The sequence below is a fragment of the Leuciscus leuciscus genome (assembly GCF_965113295.1).
Source record: "Leuciscus leuciscus genome assembly, chromosome: 23".
Taxonomy (NCBI): domain Eukaryota; kingdom Metazoa; phylum Chordata; class Actinopteri; order Cypriniformes; family Leuciscidae; genus Leuciscus; species Leuciscus leuciscus.
The window spans coordinates 29,753,718-29,774,852 of record NC_138747.1 but is presented as its reverse complement, the minus strand read 5'-3'; the positions used below and the strand labels follow the sequence as shown (position 1 = coordinate 29,774,852).

General features: G+C 40.6%; 1 protein-coding gene across 1 annotated transcript in view; it reads left to right on the top strand.

Annotated features, from left to right (window-relative positions):
* Window positions 1-448: 448 nt before the first annotated feature.
* kif21b (kinesin family member 21B) overlaps window positions 449-21,135 on the top strand; it is a 100,034-nt gene continuing 79,347 nt past the window's right edge. Inside the window, exon 1 of the mRNA XM_082155315.1 lies at window positions 449-817. Coding sequence (XP_082011441.1) covers window positions 777-817 — 41 coding nt within the window. The 5' untranslated portion in view covers window positions 449-776. The remainder of the gene's footprint in view (window positions 818-21,135) is intronic.

The window sequence follows — 21,135 nt, the reverse complement described above, 5'->3', positions numbered from 1 at the left end:
CAAACTATTTACATGGTTTACTTTAATGTCACTCTTTGTTCAGATCAACAGTTTTAAACATGTAACAGGCTAATTAAGAGAAACACATTCATTTGAATTAGGCTACATATAGCTTAAATAACATAATTAACACGTTAATTCGTTAAATAATTTCTCGGTAACTTAAGAATTAAACGGGCTGGTGAATCGTTTTTCAGGGGTTTTTGTCTTGCAGTGAAGCGTTCGAACGAACCGATTCATTAACATGAACGTATTTCTCAACGCGGCGTTCAGAGACGTGTCCGCTGAAGTTGCGTTCAATCTATAACCGCTGAGTCTGTTTTAAAGGCTAATACACCGAGCTCTAATTGGTCAATTACATCCACGTGTAGGCGGGAACAGCAGCTATGTGTGGTCGAAAGGCCTGTCAATCATTGCTGCATGGACACGCCCACACCTCTCTCAGTAGCGCTGCACATTGAACGCGAGGACACAGACGCTGTGTGAGGTTTCGGATGTAAGGAAGCTCGAGCGCCACTCGCACATATGACAGGATACAAGCTCGAAAGAAGAAAATATGCCAATGTTCCTCATGTATCATGCGATTTCTACATCGCTGTGCTGATTTCGTCTGTATTACAGAGGTGAACGGCGATGTCTGGCTGCGTAACGCTGATTGACGGACCGGAGCGGTCGCGCGCGTTTTAACGCACAACAGTGTTTTCAGCTCAACTTTGCGAGAACTTTGCGGCATCACTTCTCTTTTTGACGGGCGAGGTGAAACGACAACACACAGCATGGCGACACAAAACGACTGCTCTGTCAAGGTCTCTTTAAGGTAAGCCTGCCTGTCAGAATCTGCCGACTGTGCCCATATGCAACCATCATTTCGCATTGTTTGTAGTATAATACACTGTTTGTGCTATTATATATATGTTTTATGTATCATGCACTGTTTATTTACGTTCACAACAAAGAGTTTGTAGGACAAACAGGGTGTTGCAATTCTCTGGGTGTGTGCTGCACAAGGTAAGACCCCGGTGATGCACATGCACATAGATGCAATATTGCAACCCGTTGAGAGTAAAATTTCTTGCAAGTGTCAAACACAGATGTGCGCGAACTATAGTTCCATGTGCCGCCACATGCATGTTACATGCATGCATAATTACATGCATAATGCATATAGAGACAGAAGTTACATTTAGGTTTGACTTGTCTCGTGCACTGTACACAAGTGTGCAGTAAGGTGCATTTAATTGCTATATGAGTTTTGCATAAATGCTGAAGGACATCAGATGATGCAGGAATGTCTGCAAGGTGATAATGACAAAGACGCGCGCGCGCGCTCCTTCTCAATGTCCTTATTTCCTTTGTTAAAACCCCACACCAGTGAGTAATATCGCCATAGATCAATATCGAATCGATTCGCCCTCGTCTGCAGTGATCCTCAGAATTGCCAATCACACTAATGTCATCATTCAGTCGTAAAATTGAATCGCGTGTCAGCAGTCAGGAGCAGTGAACGAGCATGACTCGAGGCGGTGGTCTGAGAACTGTCTGGATCCCCTTCAGTCAGTCTGACTCTGATACCAGAATATAGAGCAGTTTAGAGATCAAACCCAGTGTCTGGGTGTGTTCTGTCCCCATTTCCATTTCTGCAAGCCCCTCCTGTGAGCTTGCATGCATGCATTGTGTTGTTTGAAAGGGCCAAATGGACCTGCTGTTGCAGTAATGCAAGATTGAAGTGGATCTTTTGTGTTAGGGAGTGTGGTTGCAGGTGCATGGTTGATTTTTGATGCACGGTTTGTATAGTAAGCGTGCTTTACTGTGTCTGCCGCTCACTCGGGGTCACACCTGCAGATGGGAGGGGGAACATTACATCAATGAATGAAGTGGACCCACGTGTTCTGCTGAACATCATGAAGGCGGACTGTTATTTAAAGCTATACTTCATCTAGATATCCCGACTGCTTGCAAGGCAGGACTGGATTGAGATTCCTCAAACATACGCTTAAGTCGAGCATCACTGTTAGTATTGCTCATGCTTAACATAAAGGGGGGTTCACACTGACAGCAGTGTGCAGAGACAAAGTGACCCGAAAGTCATTTATTTTCAATGGTAATTAACTGGTAATAGTGACAAAGTGATTAGACGAAATGAGTAAACCGTAGCCAGAGATGTTATAGCAGATGCGGTTTACTACGTTAAAGGGTCAGTTCACCCAAAAATGAAAATTCTGCCATTCATTTCTCACCCCCATGTCGTTCCAAAACCGTAAGACTTTCGCTCATATTCGGAACACAAAATAAGATATTTTTGATGAAATCCGAGAGCTTTTTGTCCCTCCATAATAGCACTTCATAACGTTAAGGTTGAACCACTGTAGTCACACATGGACTATTTTAACGATGTCTTAACTTTCCGGGCCTTGAAAGTGGTAATAACGTTGCAGTGAATGGAGGGACAGAAAGCTCTCAGGTTTCATCAAAAATATTTTTATATCTGTTCCGAAGATGAACGAAAGTCTTGCGGGTTTGGAACGACATGAGGCTGAGTAATTAATGACAGAATTTTCATTTTTGGGTGAACTAACCCTTTAATAAATGGGTGAAATCATAACACTAAATATGGCATTCTAGAAAATCAAATCTGGTTAAGTTTTCATTTGTCTGCTGTTGTTGAAAAATTAACCCACATTATTTGGATGCAGTCTTTCAATCTAAAGGTGGCTCAAAATATCATAAATGTTTGATATCTTCTGACTAGATTGAATACTGTAGTCTTAGGGTAAAAATTTGTCATGCCCTTCCAACTCGGCAACTCATAGAATTCCGAGTTTCCCACTTGTATACAACTTTGCTGGTTCATTTATGTTTTTGGAAATTGTAATTACGATATTTCTGAGTCGACTTGAAGAGCACATAAGATCTGCGTCCATCCGACCAGCAACCAATGAATTGAACCAAGTACCAGCCCTGCATTTTTTTTTTTTTTCTCTTTCCGATAATCCGTTTCAGAACAATACGTGATGAAGGTCATGGGACCGAAACGTTGCACTTACATTTTTTTTTGAGATTTTTGTAATTACAGATAGTGTGTAGGATTAATTAATTTTAATTGACCTTTTCTATGTCTCTTACCCCCAGTTGTGCGAGGTAAATTGTTCATTGATTGCAATACGAAAGAAATAATCTGTCGCTACTTCCATTACATTGTGATTCGAGCTGGCTGGTGTAGTTGCTATGATTCAATGTACTGAGTTGTCTTTAGTTTCCTCCTCGATATCCTCCAGCTAGATGGAATCAGAGTCTTGGGGGTGAACATGTGTCTGCACCTTCTGTATCATACAGGATTTTCAGTCAAATCTACAGACTGTCTCGGCCCAACTGCAGATCGGGCTGAAGTTGTGTGATTTAATCTAGCTTTTAGATTTGTTTTATTGTAAAACAAAGTGTTTGAGTAGGTGTGCGAAGGTATTGACAAACTATGGTTTATTTCGCGAAGGCAAACCTCTTGGAGAGCAATGAATTGTCATATTAACCTTCAGGACAAGTTTATTAAATTCAGTAAATTCAGTAAAATCAGAACTAGAAAGCAGTGAAATCCTGAAAAATTGTGTTTATTTCATCATTGGCAGTTCTTTTTTTGGAATTTCCCAGCAGTCACTGGATACGGGCAGGAAGGATGTGACTGAGCTTGGATGACATTGAGAAATTAAGGACATCAGCCAATCAGATTGTCTTGATTGCTGACCCAGAATCTCCCTTGATGCCCACCCAACGCACGAGACGAGACGATGATGGACAGTTTAGAAGCTCTTACTTGATGAAATTCCTACCAGTAGACTAATTTACAGTAGTGCTAGTGGTTAAATAAACGCTTCTGTATTTACAGTATGTCACGTCATTGTCATCCTTTGTGAAATAAACTACTTCTCCATTATTACTGAGAGACCGAATGTCCTTGCCACAGTGAGAATAAGTGACCTCAACATCGAAGTAGCAAGCTCAGCTTCACTTCTCATGAGTTGACCCTTTTTCTACCTCATTTCCTCTTAATCACCATCAAAGCCTGTGGTTGAGAGATTGATTGTGTTTTTCTCTGTGGGTGGGAGTTTGCATCTGTATTGTGTGTGTGTGTGTGTGTGTGTGTGTGTGTGTGTGTGTGTGTGTGTGTGTGTGTGTGTGTGTGTGTGTGTGTGTGTGTGTGTGTGTGTGTGTGTGTGTCATCTGCAGGCCATCTTTCCTCTCCCTCCTGGTTTAGACAAGTGAGACGTTCTCCAGGAGTGTTGACTCAACAGCGCTTTTAAAATTAGACACAAAGTGAAAATTTGTTTTGCTGATGATTTTCTTGCCTGATAAAGAAGGTTATACATACTGTGGCGTCAGACTGTCTGTAGTCGGAGGGTCTCGTAGGAATTCCTTCAGGGTCTCGAGATAACGCGTCTGATGATTTCATTGGGAATCTTCTAACATCACTAACTGTTTTTAGAAATGCTACTTTGAACTGAGCTCAAACATTATGGCTGCTAGATAAGTGCCTGCATCTGACAAGTTTGAGAAACGCCTGACCTGTTTATGTGTCCAGTCCGCTTCCTACTGACACGGCGTGATCTTTTCTCAGGGGTCTGGCTGAGAATGCAGGAGTTTGTAGGGGGATCATGTTAATAGTCGAGGCTCCTGGGAACCAGACTCGTAATTGCCTTGTTTATGGGAATAGCTTCCCCCAAGATTTTTAGGGTCCTTGGCATCCTCTGGAGTTGCATGGTGATCACTGGGTCAGTGACAAATAAGAGTGTGTATGATACAGAGAAATATAGAAAAATGTGTTAAGTCATCTAGTCTAAAAAACAAGCATGTTTCATGTGGTTTGAAAAAAAATATAATTTAAGGACTTAAATGTCATGTGGTGTAACCATCAAATTAAAGAGTCTACACATCTTAATCATTATTTTAGTTTTTTTTTAAAACATTTGCATGAATTATTAATTCATAAATATTGTTTTGGGGGAGTCGCACCACTAAACATGAGCTGTGGTTTTTAACAAACTTTATTGACCTTGACAGTCATTTAATTTTTTTCCTGCATGATGGTTGCACCACATGACTTGTGGACAAACGTTTTTTAAATATTAATGATATATTATATTATATTATATTATATTATATATCTTCTTTATAATGATAACAATAAACAAGTATGCCAAACTACGTCAAGCCCCCCCCCCCCCCCCAACCCTCAAAAGATCAAAATAAATGTACCCTCAATTTAAAACTTTAAAATCTTTTTTTAGTAGTCGGTCTGAGCAAAAAATGTCAAGTCATTGGCCCCTCTATGATTGTCAGTAGAGTTCATTGAATGTGTTCTGACCTCAGCAGTTGCTTTTCTTGTAATCGAGACTAGTCCATTTGGCCATCCATTAAGCTCTATTAAAGAACCTGGACAGTGCAGCTCAAGTTGAAATACGTCCCACAGCGCACAGTGTCTTTTGTAGAGGTGACCTGCTTACTGCCTGTTCTGTAACCCTTATGCTGTATTCACTGAATGTATGTGGGTCTTTTCTCTGGATTCAATGGGAATATGAATTAGAGATTGGTTTGCATGGGCCATATTTAGTTGAACATTTCATTAAGCTGCACTTGCAGTATTAACCATTTAAACCTGTGGCAGATCAGACGATTAAATAAGTTTAGGATTAATTTAGGCATGCAGAAATGCTCTCAAGTCGGCTAAACTATTTTGTGCTGCATAAAATGTGGAGTAGGAGCATCTTCTTTAGTGCTTATTAATACAATGACTTCCTCAACAGCCTCATTGTCTGTCTCTGTTTCTCGACTGCCTTTGGATGAAATATTTGTGTGCCCTGGGGGGCAGGAAGGGTGGCGTCCCGTGAGTTTAAAACTCAAGCACGTGTGAATTCTAGGCGTCCTAAATAGTGAGTGAGATTTGAATGAGTGTGTCCCAAAGCATAGTATGTTGAAATTGATATTGCCCACAACCCATTGCACTTTAAATGAGGATTCAGTTCAGAACTACGAACACGAATAAAAATTGAATGTGAATGTGCATGAAGCTGACAGGGTCCCTACGTAGTTGTCACTGCTCCCTACTCCCTGAGTAGGGGATATCAGTCGAGGTTCACTTCTTTTTTATAAAATGCATTTATTCAGAATATCCTGCAATGTCAAACACAGACGAAACTCAAGTCGCGCATATTAGAGGAGTTGATGGTATGATGCAATAATATTCTTATGTACATAAATATAATACAAATTACCGTACTTTTATTTAATATACATGTGTATAATACCTCCATATAAATATTATTTAGGCTAATTACAAACTTCACTTAATCGTGTCTGTCCAATTCAAAAACACTAGCCTGGCTAGCCAGACCCACATGAAGATGTTGGGTCTGGGAACTCACCATTGGCAGGGTTCAATCCGAGGGGTGGGATAAACGGCTGTCTTTCAAATTCCCTCTGCACGCAATAGGACAGCGCTATAACCAACCAGAGCGTTTCCCACCAGCGGAGCTAGCTGATAGATTAAACTTTAGTCTGCAAAACTACGAACACATCTCATCTTCCTTTTTTAAGAATGACTTCAGTGCCGTTCTTTGTTCTTTTCTCAAAGAAAAGCTTAACTAAAAGTCTCCCAGAGTCGCAGCCAAAGCTGATTTGAAAGACCCCCGTTCGCCAGCAGCAGCTCTTCTTTGTTTTCAAGTAGCAGGGAATTCACACGGAACCGTCGCAACTCTGCCGTCATTATGTTAAGCCCGCCCACCGACTCTATACACGATGTGATTGGCCTGACTAGAGTTTGGTTTTTCCAGCTCGAAAGTCAACGGAGAGTTGCTTGATGACCCTGGCTGCAAAATAAAATGTGCTGCCGCTAGCGTGCGTCTAGATTTCTAGGCTACAAAAACACTATAATGAATGATAAATGTATGTTGCGATGTTTAATATGAAAATAAATGTAATTTGGTAATACACTGTCTAATCTTATTGAACCCGTGATCATGATAGCTGACTTGTAACTGTTGGGTCTAGGGCTGCACGATTTATCGCAATTTACATGTAATCGCACTTAAATGGAGATGGCTTATCGTGATTTTAAAAGCGCAAAGGCTGCGATTATTTATTTATTTATTTATTTATTTATTTTATTTTTTTCGCAGCTTGTCATTGATGATCGGCTCTGTAAGCGCTGCTCACTCTGAAAGCACTGTGAGTTTGAGTCACTTATAACGTGCATTTGAAAAAAACATCTTTCCAAAACACGAGAAGCATTTATGGACCTCTTGTCCAACAACAGACAACATTTACTAACATGCATTTACTCCAAACTCACTTCATAACGACAGTTGAGCTCCTCCTTCTGTGAGATGATGTGCTTCTTACACAGAATAAGGCAGTCGTGTGTTTATAATTCATGTTTAATCAAAGCGTTTCAATCTTCTGTTTATTCAGCTACAGCGATAGGGATTTCCTGGAATGATGCGCGTTATTGTACTTCTGCGGCGGGGCATATTTATCGTGTTTGCATGAGAGCGCTCTCAAATGGGGCAGTATTTACTACCGATCAGCCGCACTCCACTGACAAGCTGCGCACAAAATAATCGCAGCCTTTGCCAAATCGCGTGCGGTTTTATTGCGATTAATCGTGCAGCCCTAGTTGGGTCACATGCGCTTTCCAGTTTGCACCCACAAACAGCATACAAGCTTCCTTAAAGATGACGAAATACTCTTGTAAGTCCACTTCGTAGCGCACACACCGTTGAATGGAACGCCTCTCAACTGAGCGTGTCAAATAAGAGAGAAATAGCCTATAAAATGTGTGGGGGGAGGCGTGAGGAATGGATTTGGGAACCCATGCTCTTTTAGGGTGTAGTTTAAGTATTGGAAGTGGGATGCAGCAATTGTTTGCTCCTAACCATGGTATGTGCTTGACAACAGACCATGTCATCATCACACACTCCTCACTGCATGTCAAATAAAGTCACTCAGGTTAGAGACAGTAATTGTGAAAATCTCACTATGACTCTCCTTCCTGCAGTTTCCACCGGAAATCGTTCGCTGTGCAAGGCAGTAGTGTAGTTGACTGCGCTGAGTTCAGGAAGCGATCGCGAGGGGGTCAGAGGTGCGTTTCTGTGACGCTAGTTTCAGTGAAGACGTGCACCCAGTAGTCCGTTCGCCTCCGGGCTTCCCTTTAAAAGCCCTCCCAGACCCACAACCGTGATTCACTGACATGAGAGCCTCAATTGATAATGTCTCTCTGAGTCAATTAGATGCTGTTCTTTTAGACATCGTCCTCTGGTTGGAAGAAAAGGCCGGTTGTGTTTCAAATGAAAAGGGGAAGAGGCTTGAAGGGAGGTGGTGAGAGAAAGAGAGAGTCAGAGAGCAACAGAGAGGGCAAGAGAAAACAGGAAGTGTCTTTTTCTCTTTCGGTGTCAAAGGACTGCATAGGAAAATCAACATTAGCTCTCAGTGGAAGCATACAAAGAGAGGCATTTATTAATTATTTGTGTGTGATGGATCACTGTTCTCTCTCTGTGTGTGTGTGTGTGTGTGTGTGAAGGCTTTAAGAAACGGCTATATGTCACACTCTCTCACGAAGAGCAATGACATTGGTCCGTAGAGTAAAGCCACTACAGTGTGATTTCAGGCCGTTAAACGCATCAGATGTCCTTGACGGAGCATAAACGGGAGGTTATTATAAAAAGCACTAATGTTTTTCTGTGGAATGCAAAAGAGATGCTTTGCAGAATGTTTTTTCATGCTGTTCTTTTCTATGTGTGTTTATACACACAGGAGAACGTCACATTAAAAAATTCTGCCTTTAGTCCTATTCGCACTGGACTAGTATTATCTGGGGACCTCGTGTGGTTTAGAAATTACCCCCCCCCCCCCCACACACACACACATCTGAATTTCGTGTGGCGCGTTCGCACGGGATAAGCGAAGCCTGTGATTTTTACTCGAATTTACTGACTTATCTCCCGGATATGATGTCAATAGGCTATTGCTTGGTAATGTCTTGTCGTTATAGGTCTAGCTGTATGAGATATCATAAACAGAAGAATGTTCCTTACCGCTGCTATACATGTCATCCATCTCCATCTAATCATTCTTTTTGTTTTTGCTCTTCTGATGGTTTTCTCTTTCTGCAAATTGTATAGTTGTGTCGTACGGTGTATAGCGATATGACCCAGCACCCAAAATACCATCAAAACTAGGGTTGGGTACCGAAACCCGGTTCCAATAGAGAACCGGTTCCGACGTAAACGGTAGTATCGAGACCGAATAAGAACGCAACTTTCGGTGCCTGATTTCGGTGCCTGACTTTTTTCACCGCCCCCTATAAAACATCTCGCGGCATGAATGATCCAATAACAAAACATCTCCAGTTAACCAGCAGAGCATTCATTTAGTTCGTTTGTTAAATAAGAGACGATCTAGCGCTCTGATCTAGCGATCTGCGATCAGTGGCGCGGATTATTGTGGCTCGCGCACACCGCACTTTCTTCACGCGCGCTTCAATACGTTGGACGCGGACGCGCTTCAATACGTTGCAGAGATCGATCTATTTATGAGGCGTCGTCTGGTATGTGCGCGGAGAGTTTGTGTGTGCGTGCTCGCGTCTCAGATGAGTATGTGCGCAAGTGTGTGTGTGTGTGTGTGTGTGTGTGCTCGCGTCTCAGATGTATGTGCGTGAGTTTGTGTGTGTGTGTGTGTGTGTGTGTGTGTGTGTGTGTGTGTGCTCGCGTCTCAGATGAGTATGTGCGTGAGTTTGTGTGTGTGTGTGAGCTCGCGTCTCAGATGAGTATGTGCGCGAGTTTGTGTGTGTGTGTGTGTGTGTGTGTGTGTGCTCGCGTCTCAGATGAGTGTGTGTGTGTGTGTGTGTGTGTGTGTGTGTGTGTGTGTGTGTGTGTGTGTGTGTGTGTGTGTGTGTGTGTGTGTGTGTGTGTGTGTGTGTGTGTGTGTGTGCTCGCGTCTCAGATGAGTATGTGCGCGGAGAGTTCTGGTGAAATCAAAAAATATAGCCTAATGCACACAAAGTGTCCCTGCTTGATTTACAACCACTGATGAGAATAATCGGTTTAAAAAAACAACAACAACAAACAAAAAACTACGAATGCGGATTAGAACCCAAAACCTCTGACATTCTTGACTAAAGTTCAAGTTCAGCTGCAGTGTTCCTCTTCGGGTAAGTCTAGTATTTTAATGCCAACTGCAAATCTTGCATATCAAGTATGAAGTATATCAAGTATATTTATATGAGGCTATACTATGTGTGTTAAATATTTCTGCTCAGTGTCAGATATTTCTCTGTTTTGTAAAAGTCTATAATATATAATACGTAATATAATATATAATATATATAAATAATATGAGAAGACATTTTTTTTATCTTAACTTAAGTGTTTTCGGCTACATCAGTAGCCTTTTAAACGGCACAATTTTTTATTTAATCAGAAATCAGAAAATCTTTTTCAGAAAACACACACAGGTATTATTTTTTTGATAAAGTGTGTGCGGTTTCGTTTTCTTAAGTACCGGTTTAAGAACCGTTTAAGCACCGGAACCGTTTGAAAAATACCGAGTAAGTACTGGTATCGGATAAAACCCAACCGATACCCAACCCTAATCAAAACACTCAAACACAGCCTCCATTCTTCACGAAAGATGGATAAAAAGGCGCACAGGAAACAAAAACCTTGAAAAAATTAGAAACGACCCCCGCCAAATCACAGAGATGGCGATTCACACGGGACTAATATCATCACAGGACCTCGGGGTGTTCGGCGGAATATGGTTGGTCATTAGCGGGGGAATTTTTACTTTACAAATCACAGACATGGCCGATTCACACGGGATTAAGATCACAGACAACCTCCGCAATTATTACAAATGACTAGAGGTCACCAGGTAATACTAGTCCCGTGTGAATAGGGCTTTATTCGCAACGCATGCGCACACACACATGAATTTGTTCTTGACCTCAATGAATTTGAGGTATTCTAAATGAGCGACCACATGCCCAGAGTTACAGACCTCGATTACAACATCAGCCTAATGTCTGTACTAGTATTTGCCTTTTTTATGCTGTGGCATCTCTGCACTTTCTTACTCTTTTACTAATGAAATATATAGTATAAAGATGAATTATTTTGTATAAAATGTCATCTTAAGACGTTTATATCGGGCCACTCATGTTTTTTTTTTGCATACATACATGTGGTTTCAGTTGTTCCGACATTTTTACCTAAATTCAGAATAAAATTTAGTTGCGAAGTTATAAATGAAGCATGATTTGTTCATACGCAGATTTCATGTTTGAGAAGAACTGTTAATAGTTTGTTCAAATTTAGCGTCTGTTGCGTCGCTTCAGTGCCATTCACAAGTCTTCTCCTGTGGCCTCATGGGATATAAGTTTCCTTTTCAAAATCTTGGCAGAAATGGCCTTTGCGGTAAGTAAGCCTTTGCGGTCTTTCTCCGAGTCCACGCTGTCGGGGAGAACGGTGCTTGCTCAGCAAAAGTGCCGATCGAGGGCTCCTATCAGCTCGCGACGACCCTTCTAGAGTCTAAAATGCCCATTAGCACACCCTATGGTCTTGTGGATCACGTCACGATCACTCGCACGCGGTGACCATTGAGAAGTCCACTAGACCACATGAGGAAATGCAGATGAAGTGTGCCATTTGGGACATGGCCATAGCAAGTCTTCTGGATACTCTTTGCCTACATTTGTATTACGAATTCACATACTGTTTTTCTCTGACTATATAATAGCGAAGTATTTGGATGCACGGATAAACTGTAGCTTGTAAGCTTTTCAAGTCTGTTTCCTTATACAAAGCTATAATATCGTACAGCGCTGGAAGACTTTAGGGGTGCAACGGATCAAAAAACTCACGGTTCGGATCGTTTCTCGGATCAGAGTCACGGATCGGATCATTTTTCGGATCAGCAAAATTTTATTTTATTTTTTTATTAACACTTTTAAATTATTAAATTAAAATATATAAAATCAACTTAAAGTGCACAAGGCATAATATCTTCTTTTTAACATAATTAATGAAAAACAACTTAAAGTGCAACATAAAAAGGCATCTCCTTCCTTTAAACATGGACCAATGCTTTATGTGTTTCCACTGTCATATAGGGCTGTCAAAATTGCTCAAAAATGACGTTCGAATATTCCCTCTAAAAAACACATATTCGAATTATTCGAACATCTGGTTGCGCATTTTGTCAATGACGTGCATTAGGCCTATGTCAATAACAGGACAAATTAATACAAAGAGACATAACTACTTGTGTAGTTCGTTTAAGTTTAAACATATTTGACAACGTATTACCTTGCTCGCTCGCACTCGCAGGCACTCTTTCTCTCTCTCTCTCGCCGTCACCCATGCTGCGTTCACACCAAACGCGAATAGAGCGTCTGGCGCGAGTGATTTCAATGTGAAGTCAATGTAAAGACGCGTTTACGCACGTCTGGAGGTTTTGCGGCGCGAATGAGGCGTCACGCTCTCTACGGTTCATAACGCTCGCCATGACCACGCTGTGTGTGGACTGAACATGCGCACAACTTTTTTTTCATCAATCAATCCGCGGATCACGTGAGTGCCGAACCGAAGATATTGATCCGAACGGATCACGGATCAATGATGATCCGTTGCACCACTAGAAGACTTAGACTATTATGGACTGTTGTTGCTGCGTTTTTATGGTTCTTTTTTGCGAATTATTTATCTTTTTTTTTATTTTCATTTTTAAAGGAGTTTTATGGAAAAGAGCCATGAACATTCTGCAAAAATTCTCATTTTGCAAGAAAAGAATAACGAAAGTTTGGAATGACTTGAAGTTGAATAAATAACGTCTATTTTAATTTTGGGTGAACTGTCCCTTTAAGCGAGATTAGTTGTTTTAAAATGTGTTAATGCAAAGCTGTGTGTGAACTTATAATGTACTTTTACTTTGTTACAAGACTTTAATTGGGATCAAGGGGAGCATGGCATTAGTAATTCCCGGTGTATCCTCTTTGGTCGTGTTTAATCTCATCATAGTTATAAAATAATTAACCTGGAGGACTTCATGGTTTTCGCATTTTGTGTTTCTGAACCATTTGCTGACAGAAGGCCTTTTTTGCTCTTATTCAAATCTCAGCAAAGGTTCAGGAAACTTCAATAGGGCTTTTCTTTTGTGCATTTTAAATACACATACATGGGCTATTTTTCCTCCTTCATGCTCCGCTTGACTCTCTTGGCTCCCCGCCGGACAGTCCGAGAGCCTTTCAGGACGAGCTCGTACCCTGGGCTTTGAAATCAAGCTGACCCCCTGCTGCCCTCTCCAGCCCCCTCCCATAGGCCCTCTTTTCTCCTGCGAATTGAGGAGGGGGGGGGGATTGTGGGACAATGAAGTGAATAGAACTGGACCGTTTGCGCCGGTCCCTGTAATACTCTTTTCACACTGCGTTAACAGAACCAGGGCCGGGACAGTCCCACGGGTTCAGTCCACCCAGGTTTTGGAGCGCTCAGCTTGGGCTCGTCTGCTTTGTTCACAGGGACCTTCTGGACATCGCACAGCTTGTAAACGATAATAAAGAAGTTGTTTAACGGATCTAAGGGGCCAGCTGGTGATTAGGTATCTGAGGCAGTAAGGAGCTTAAACAGGGCCGGGGGTCTCTGATGAAACGGGTTTTGCTCCCTTATTAATGGCAGCTTTTAAAGCAAGCATCACTTATTATTACTCATTAAATGTTGGCGTATATAATGATTGCTTGTTTCTAAGCAATCAGATTTTGATTTTCACCTGGTGTATGGTAAAACTGGCATAACATCCCATAGATTTTACACTACAGTTAGATTTTAAAAGTAAGTCACTTATGCTCAACAAGCTTTGATGAAAAATGCAGTAAAACAGAAATATTGTAAACTTTTAATACAATTTAAAATAGCTGTTTTCTTTGTGAAATGATCTGCTGCTCAAGTAACATTGTATCATTGTAGAAAACAGTTGTGCTGCTTAATACTTTCCTGGAAACCATGATGCATCTTTTTCAGGATTTTTTTGACAATGGGACCGTTCAAAAGAACAGCATTTATTTGAAATCGAAATATTTTGAATACCTTATGAATGTAATATAGTGTACATTGAAGAACGAACCCGTATCTGGACTCGGGAGACGAGAATATCGTAGAAACTTGGTCGCCTAGCAACCACCCAAAAAACCTTAGCAACCACATTTCAACATGCTAAAAACCATTTTAAACACATGAGTTTTGCATGAACACAGGAAATGTAAATGTAGTATTTTTTTTTAGGTTAAGAAATGATGTTTTATTAACAAGGTTCGGGAGGAACACGTTCTAATGATCAAGCAATCTAGTCATTCTAACCAGCTGTCATCAATCAGTAATCAACAGGTCCACTCAATCAGCATGAGTTAAACCTATAAATATACGCAGTCGACTCACCCATATTCCTCGACAGTTTTCAGCATCCCTCCACCACCCCATCTCCTCACACTTGCTTGGTTATCTTCCTAAACCAGAGACGGGGGGAGTACTCTGGGTTCGGGCCCAATTTCCGAGCTCGGAGCCCTCCCGCCGGACAGCACGCCAAATACGCCTAACCATTTACTCTCTGATCATTCGTAAGTGTGAACTCGTGAAATTCTGATGTTATTATAAACTTAAAAAATGTGTGGTCACATTTACAAACCACATCCAGTATATTCAACAGGAATCTATGCAATCGGGAATTTTGCGAATTGAAAAATAATTCCCCTCACAAACCTGATCTTGCATTGTGTTCAATTTCACCAGGTTGCTGCTTGGTTTGAAAGTGACTCCTGTGTGAGTGGCATTTGGTGCATCACTACACTATTGACACTGGACAATTAACCTTTATTGCAGGTAGACATTTCAACTAAATTCGCCAATGTTACCGCACCAAAAGCCTGGATGCCCCTGGCTGAGATCTGTATGTTGCTGGATTGATTGTGCTGTCATTGGGGTTGTGTTGTTCCTGGTCTCTACGGCCTTTCATTTGTTCATGACTTGCATCACGTTTCACTCTTGAGCCTTTTGAAAACACAACGTGTCTGTGTTTGTGCGTTTGGAGGTGTTTTACTCCCCAGATCTGCTTACAAAACACATTGATGGCATACAGCTTGGTCACCCTTGGTCACTGACTCCTTCACTCCCACCCAGGCTGGATCGTGCTGGGACGTGGACTGCTCTCTGGTCCTGCAAATTCAGTCTGGCTCTCGGTTTCCCGAGGGCCGCTGCTCGGTGCCAGTATAGGAGCAGATGAATGTGACACCTATTCAGAGCTTGATTACCATGTCTGTGGTTTAGGCCGTTGAGTCGGTCATCATTTTTGTTTAAAGGTAATAAACTGATGAATACAATTATTTAGTGATTTTTTTTATAAAGAGCCTTTTCACATGAATAGAATCTGTCTGCTGCTTCACCGAAGACTTATCTTTATCAGACAATAAGCTCTCATTCAATAAGCGCGCACTCCATGTCACTCCCAGCTGCGATCAGTGTGCCATCTGACGTCGAAATGGGTGTTGAGTGAGGAGAGACTGAATCAAGCCTCTGGAAATCCACCGACGTGCCAGAATCACTCCTTTAAAACCGTGTGAATGTGTGTCTGAGATTGGAATGGAATCTTGTTACCCCATGGCATCATTATATTGCATGTTTAATTTAGCAAATGCCATCTAGGGCACGTATTTCACTAAAGTTATGTGTAATATTATTCTCTTTTGGCAGCGTGATCAAATAATGTGTCAAGAGTTGTTATTACTTCCGGTTCATTCATCACACTGGAAATGGAAGGTCAAGTCTATCCCATTGCATTGTGGGATGCAGTATTTGGCAAATGTAGCAGGTCATCTGAGTGTTTCATACATAAAGAAGTGATGCACCGAAATGAAAATGCACTTGACTGCATTTTTGTTTTTGAAGTGATTCCAGTCATTACAGGTGAAACTCGAAAAATTTGAATATCGTGCAAAAGTTCATGCATTTCAGTAATTCAACTTAAAAGGTGAAACTAATATATTATATAGACTCATTACATGCAAAGTGAGATATTTCAAGCCTTTATTTGTTATAATTGATGATTATGGCTTATAGCTTATGCAAACCCTAAATTAAAAATCTCAGAAATGTTGAAAATGTTCATAAGCTGTAAGCCATAATCATTACAAATAAAGGCTTGAAATATCTCACTTTGCCTGTAATGAGTCTATATAATACATTAGTTTCACCTTTTAATTTGAATTACTGAAATACATGAACTTTTGCATGATATTCAAATTTTTCAAGTTTCACCTGTTCAAGCAAACATCTGACGTGTCTCAGCTAAAGGAAATAATCCATTATTTATCGGCTTTAACAAATCGGACAAATGTTCTAATCGGACCGATAACGATAACATTAAAACTGATCACATATCAGCTGATACTGATATATCGTGCGTGTTTTGTTGTATTTTTATTTTTTTACCTTCATTGTGAGAGAAAGTGAGTGTGTAATGTGATGGTTTTGATGGGGGAGGTGTGGATAGGCCCAGAATCTCTTTTTAGGTCAAACACTGCGGCATTACTGGATCACGTCCTTAATCGGACGGCTGTCCGGATGCAGACGCTGAGGAGCTGTTCACCTGTTCACCTCACTCCCGCAGCTGGGATACACACAGTTTTGATGATTTTCCCTGATGTCTGTGCTTGCTTTCGTTCATTATTCTGCTTTTTGTTGCTCTTGCCCTCAGCCTCCCCGACCGGCCGGCACACGATTATTTTGTGCGTAAAGCCCTCCTCAGATCTCTGTAATGGGGGTAATCCCATCCTGCAGATCTCACAGATCTCTGAACCATCCTCTGGGAGTTGTAGGCCTGAGAACGGGAGTTTAGGAATCAGAGCTCAAGGTCTGCGTGAACCATTAATTGGGCCCGTTGTCGACGGTTCAGAAAGACTGTTTCATTCGTCAGACTGTTAATCAGTGGGTGGAAATGAGTCTGTGCTAATTAAGTCCTCTTGCTTCGTTACAAAACCTAGCGAGCCACCTACCTAGATGACGTTTTTTAAGGGGATTGTTCATACAAAAAAAGACACAGTTTTTACAGTATATACCCACCCACATGTCGTTCCTAAACGTCTTGCTGGCTTCTGTGAAACACACAAAATAATTTTTTCCATCCAGTAAATGCCTAATACTTTAAAGCTCCAAAAAGGACATCAAATTATTCCATACGGCTCGATCGTACATTTTCTAAAGCGACACGATCACTGAACATCGATACTATACTTAAGCCTCAATTCACTTTCAAGTTGTATAATTCTGTGTATGTAAGTTTAAATGGAATGTTATAGAATGTAAATGTCCAAATTGTGGTTTGGTCATCTTGTTTGCATGTGTGTATTTTTAAGCGTGTTTGATTTGCATGCGTAGGCATTTGGTTTTGTGAGCACAGGGGAGTGGCAGTGCCATTTGTTGAGTTATGGAGATTAAGCAATGCAATCTAACAAAGTGACTTGAGAGAAGGAGAGAGAGAGAGAGCATGCAGGTACTATACCTCAAGCTTTTCAATTACAATCTCAGGCTGGCCAGAGAGACCGTGTTAATATGCTGAGGAGCTAGAATGGGTTGCAGCACAATAAAGCCTGTGTAGATGAGATTGTCTGCTGTTGTTGTTTTGGTTCTGGGATTATCCTGGCTAATGTCTGTTCTTGGAAGACCTGAACCTTGGCAATCCAACCTTGCTTGTTTCCTCACCTGCTTTTTCCCAGCTGCCCCTCGTTTAATAAATGAGGTGGGCCAATATTCCTGCTGTGGCCTGTCCTTTCACTTTCTCTCAGCGCATCTTCAGGTAAAGTTTAACACAGTCGAAAATCCCAGAGTCTGCCAAAATCGTGAAGGGACTCGAAAACCAAGCCAGAAACTCCCGATTCACCATAAGATCGCCCGTTCTTCCGGTCCTCAGGAGCTTCATATGGCGTCTGTGGTAGCAGATGTTAGCACGCTAGGCTATTATTCACCTGCGGAGCTGTGGCGTCTCCATGCAAAAGTGGAAGCTACGATGACGAAGTAGAAATAGACACATTGCAGAAAATGATTGCTTTGGATTATTGTGTGGAAACTGGATTCTTGTTCAGGTTTAGGTCGGTCAACATTAGATAGAGAAACGTCTGCCTGGGCCTAAAGGCTTTGGTTTTTATAGTCCTTGTGGTTTAGTGCCGTGAATAAAGGCTAGTTTTGTACATGTTTGTCCATGACCTGGATCTCCATGCGCTCTGTTTCTCTGTGTTTTTCAAAAGAGTTTTGAGAGTAATGTACTCTATTATTCTGTAAAAATCAATGTGATCAATAATGGGATGCACACATGGGGAAATGACCGGCTCACAAAGGGAAACACTGATGGTCAAAGGACTCAATGACCATTTAGTGAATCATTTTTAAAACATTGCCTGGCTATTTAGACTCTGATGACCATAATCTTTTATTTTCAGAATTCATATTGAACGTTTTCCATTAAGCTGAAATCATAACAACTTTTTAAAAACAGTTCATGCCATTAATTATACTTTCTCTTTGTATTCATGGCTCAAAACACAATAAAATGTCACGTTGACTATTGTTTTAAAAATAAATTGTCTGTGTTTGGAATAGCATACCATGATCCTGGGTGTGTGACGAGATCTCGTGCCACAATATCAGCATGAGTTTGTAGCAAAACCTTTTACAGTGCTTGAATTATATTGTTCTGTCTTTTACTGCATATGATCATTCATACAGCAAAAGTAGAACTGAATTGCCACGATTTCTCAATTAAATTCAAAGTGCTTGATTAATTTTTGTTTAGTTTCTTTACCAGTGTCGATTTACCGGCATAATTCTCAAATGCCGTGTAACACGAGATTGTTCATTCAATAGTATTCGTGCACCGAAAGTGATGTAGAGTGTGACACAAAAATAGTAAATCTGAACGCAGGTTTGGGAATCTCTAGGCACTTCACGATTCGATTCGATTACGATTCAGATTTTTACGGTTATCGATGTATCCTTTTTTTTTGTGTGTGACTACTTGGAATTTTTAAAGGAAAGTATTTATAATGACCCATAAAGAATTTACTTCTAATATCATTTATTAATAAAACCAATGGAAGTGATTTGGCAAGTCAACTGTTAGTTTACATTTCCCAACATTGTAAATGAATACAAACTACAGCATATTCTGAATCTCTAACATAAAATAATAGACTTCTAACCAACATCCTCATGTTATGTGCAATATAATCCTTGAGACAAAATAAATAAACATTTTGCTATAGCAAAATCACAAACAGCTCTCATACAAAAATAATGCTTGTGGACGTATGCATATTCTGAATAATTAGTAACATACAAAGCTGTTCTTATACACAAATAAATAATAAAGAGTCTAAGACTTATGACTTGAAATTGTTGCTGTAAACCACAATCCAAAACAGCTTATACAAAAAAAAGTAAATGAACATCTGCAGAGAGCAGAGTCAAAATGTAGCTTGTTGTGACTGGCATTGAACAGATACACACTGTGACTGTACTGTAAACCTACGTATAACGTACGTATAACAGATCTGTTTACAGCATACTGATGTGAAAACTAAACCACACAGAAAGCATCTCTCATACAAAGATACAAAATGGTCCTCTATGCAATTATGCAAATTTTCCATACGTTAGCTTTTAACGAAGAGGGTGCCGTGCAGATTTTGCGCTCAGCCATCATGCGTCTCTGTTATGCGCACGCCACTGTCCGGGAGCTGCACTTCCGCGCTTCAGAGCTCCGCCTTTTGCGTTTCGTCAATATTACGTTATTAGAAAAATTTTTTTTTTTTAAAAAACGATTTTGGACATTTGAGAATCGATTCAGAATCGTCCATGTCCGCATCGCGATGCATCTAAGAATCAAATTTGTCCCCCACCCCTAACGCAGATGGTCACAGGAGATATGAAACGCATGATAATACCTGATGAAAAGTGTCTTTGCTCACCATTTATGATCAGATCACCGAAAACACATCTTAATACCAACTGGAAACAGGGCTTCTCTCTCACACGCTTGACTTCAGGGATATTGTATATCATTTGCAGAGCTTCTGGGAGAGTTGCAATGTCTGGTGTACTGTATCACAATGCAGTCAACTTTACTTATTTGTCGAATGTAATTAAATGAAACCGACGCGGTATCAAACATTACTCTTAACGACCGTTTCAACGGCAAAAAGTTAAATTGACACCAGTACAGCAGCACCAGCCCTTCTGTCCTCTCTAGCTCTCATGGACTCTCACAGTGAAACCTTTCAAAGTCATTAGGCCTCATTCACCAACCGTTCTTACGAAGAAATGTGTTCTTAAACCCACTTACGCACCTTTTACGAAGATTCCGACATTCACTAATGTTTTCTCATCTGGGATTTGTTCTTGGCTAAGAGCACTCGTACGCACATGACAGTGATGACAGTTTGCTCCAAATAATTGGTTACTGCATTTTATTTAATTATACAGGCGTTTATAACGATAGTATTTTACTGTAATGTATTTCTGATCATTTGTTAAAAAAAAAAAAAAATCTCACTAACACTGCATTTAACATCAGCAATTAAGCTGATTAAATCAAATATTATGCCAGTAATATTTCTAGTTTTAGTAGAATTTAAAGAATATTAAAGTTTCAGTAGAATTTCTATTTCAGAATTACCGAAGGACTTTTTTCGTTTGGTTATCGGTGGACGATCTGTGTGTCTTTTGGACACTCCATCTTTTCTTGCACACGGCCCTGAAGTGTCATGTCCTTATATTGGAATTTGTGGGGCGTTTTCTTATGCTAATTAGGAACAACCGGCACGCGCTTTCAATTACGAAGACGTGGGATTCATCAATCCTAAGAACACATGTGCGAACAATTCTATTGTTTTAAGAAAATGTCATGAATCCGACGTAGACTTTTCTTAGGAAGTTAATTAAGTACAAAGTTCTTAGGAAGATATTGTCGAATGAGGCCCATTGTTGTTGCCTTTTTCAGTTAATTATTTTCAGGATTCGAAACTCTGAATATCTGGTTACCCGGACACTGAATGAAGCG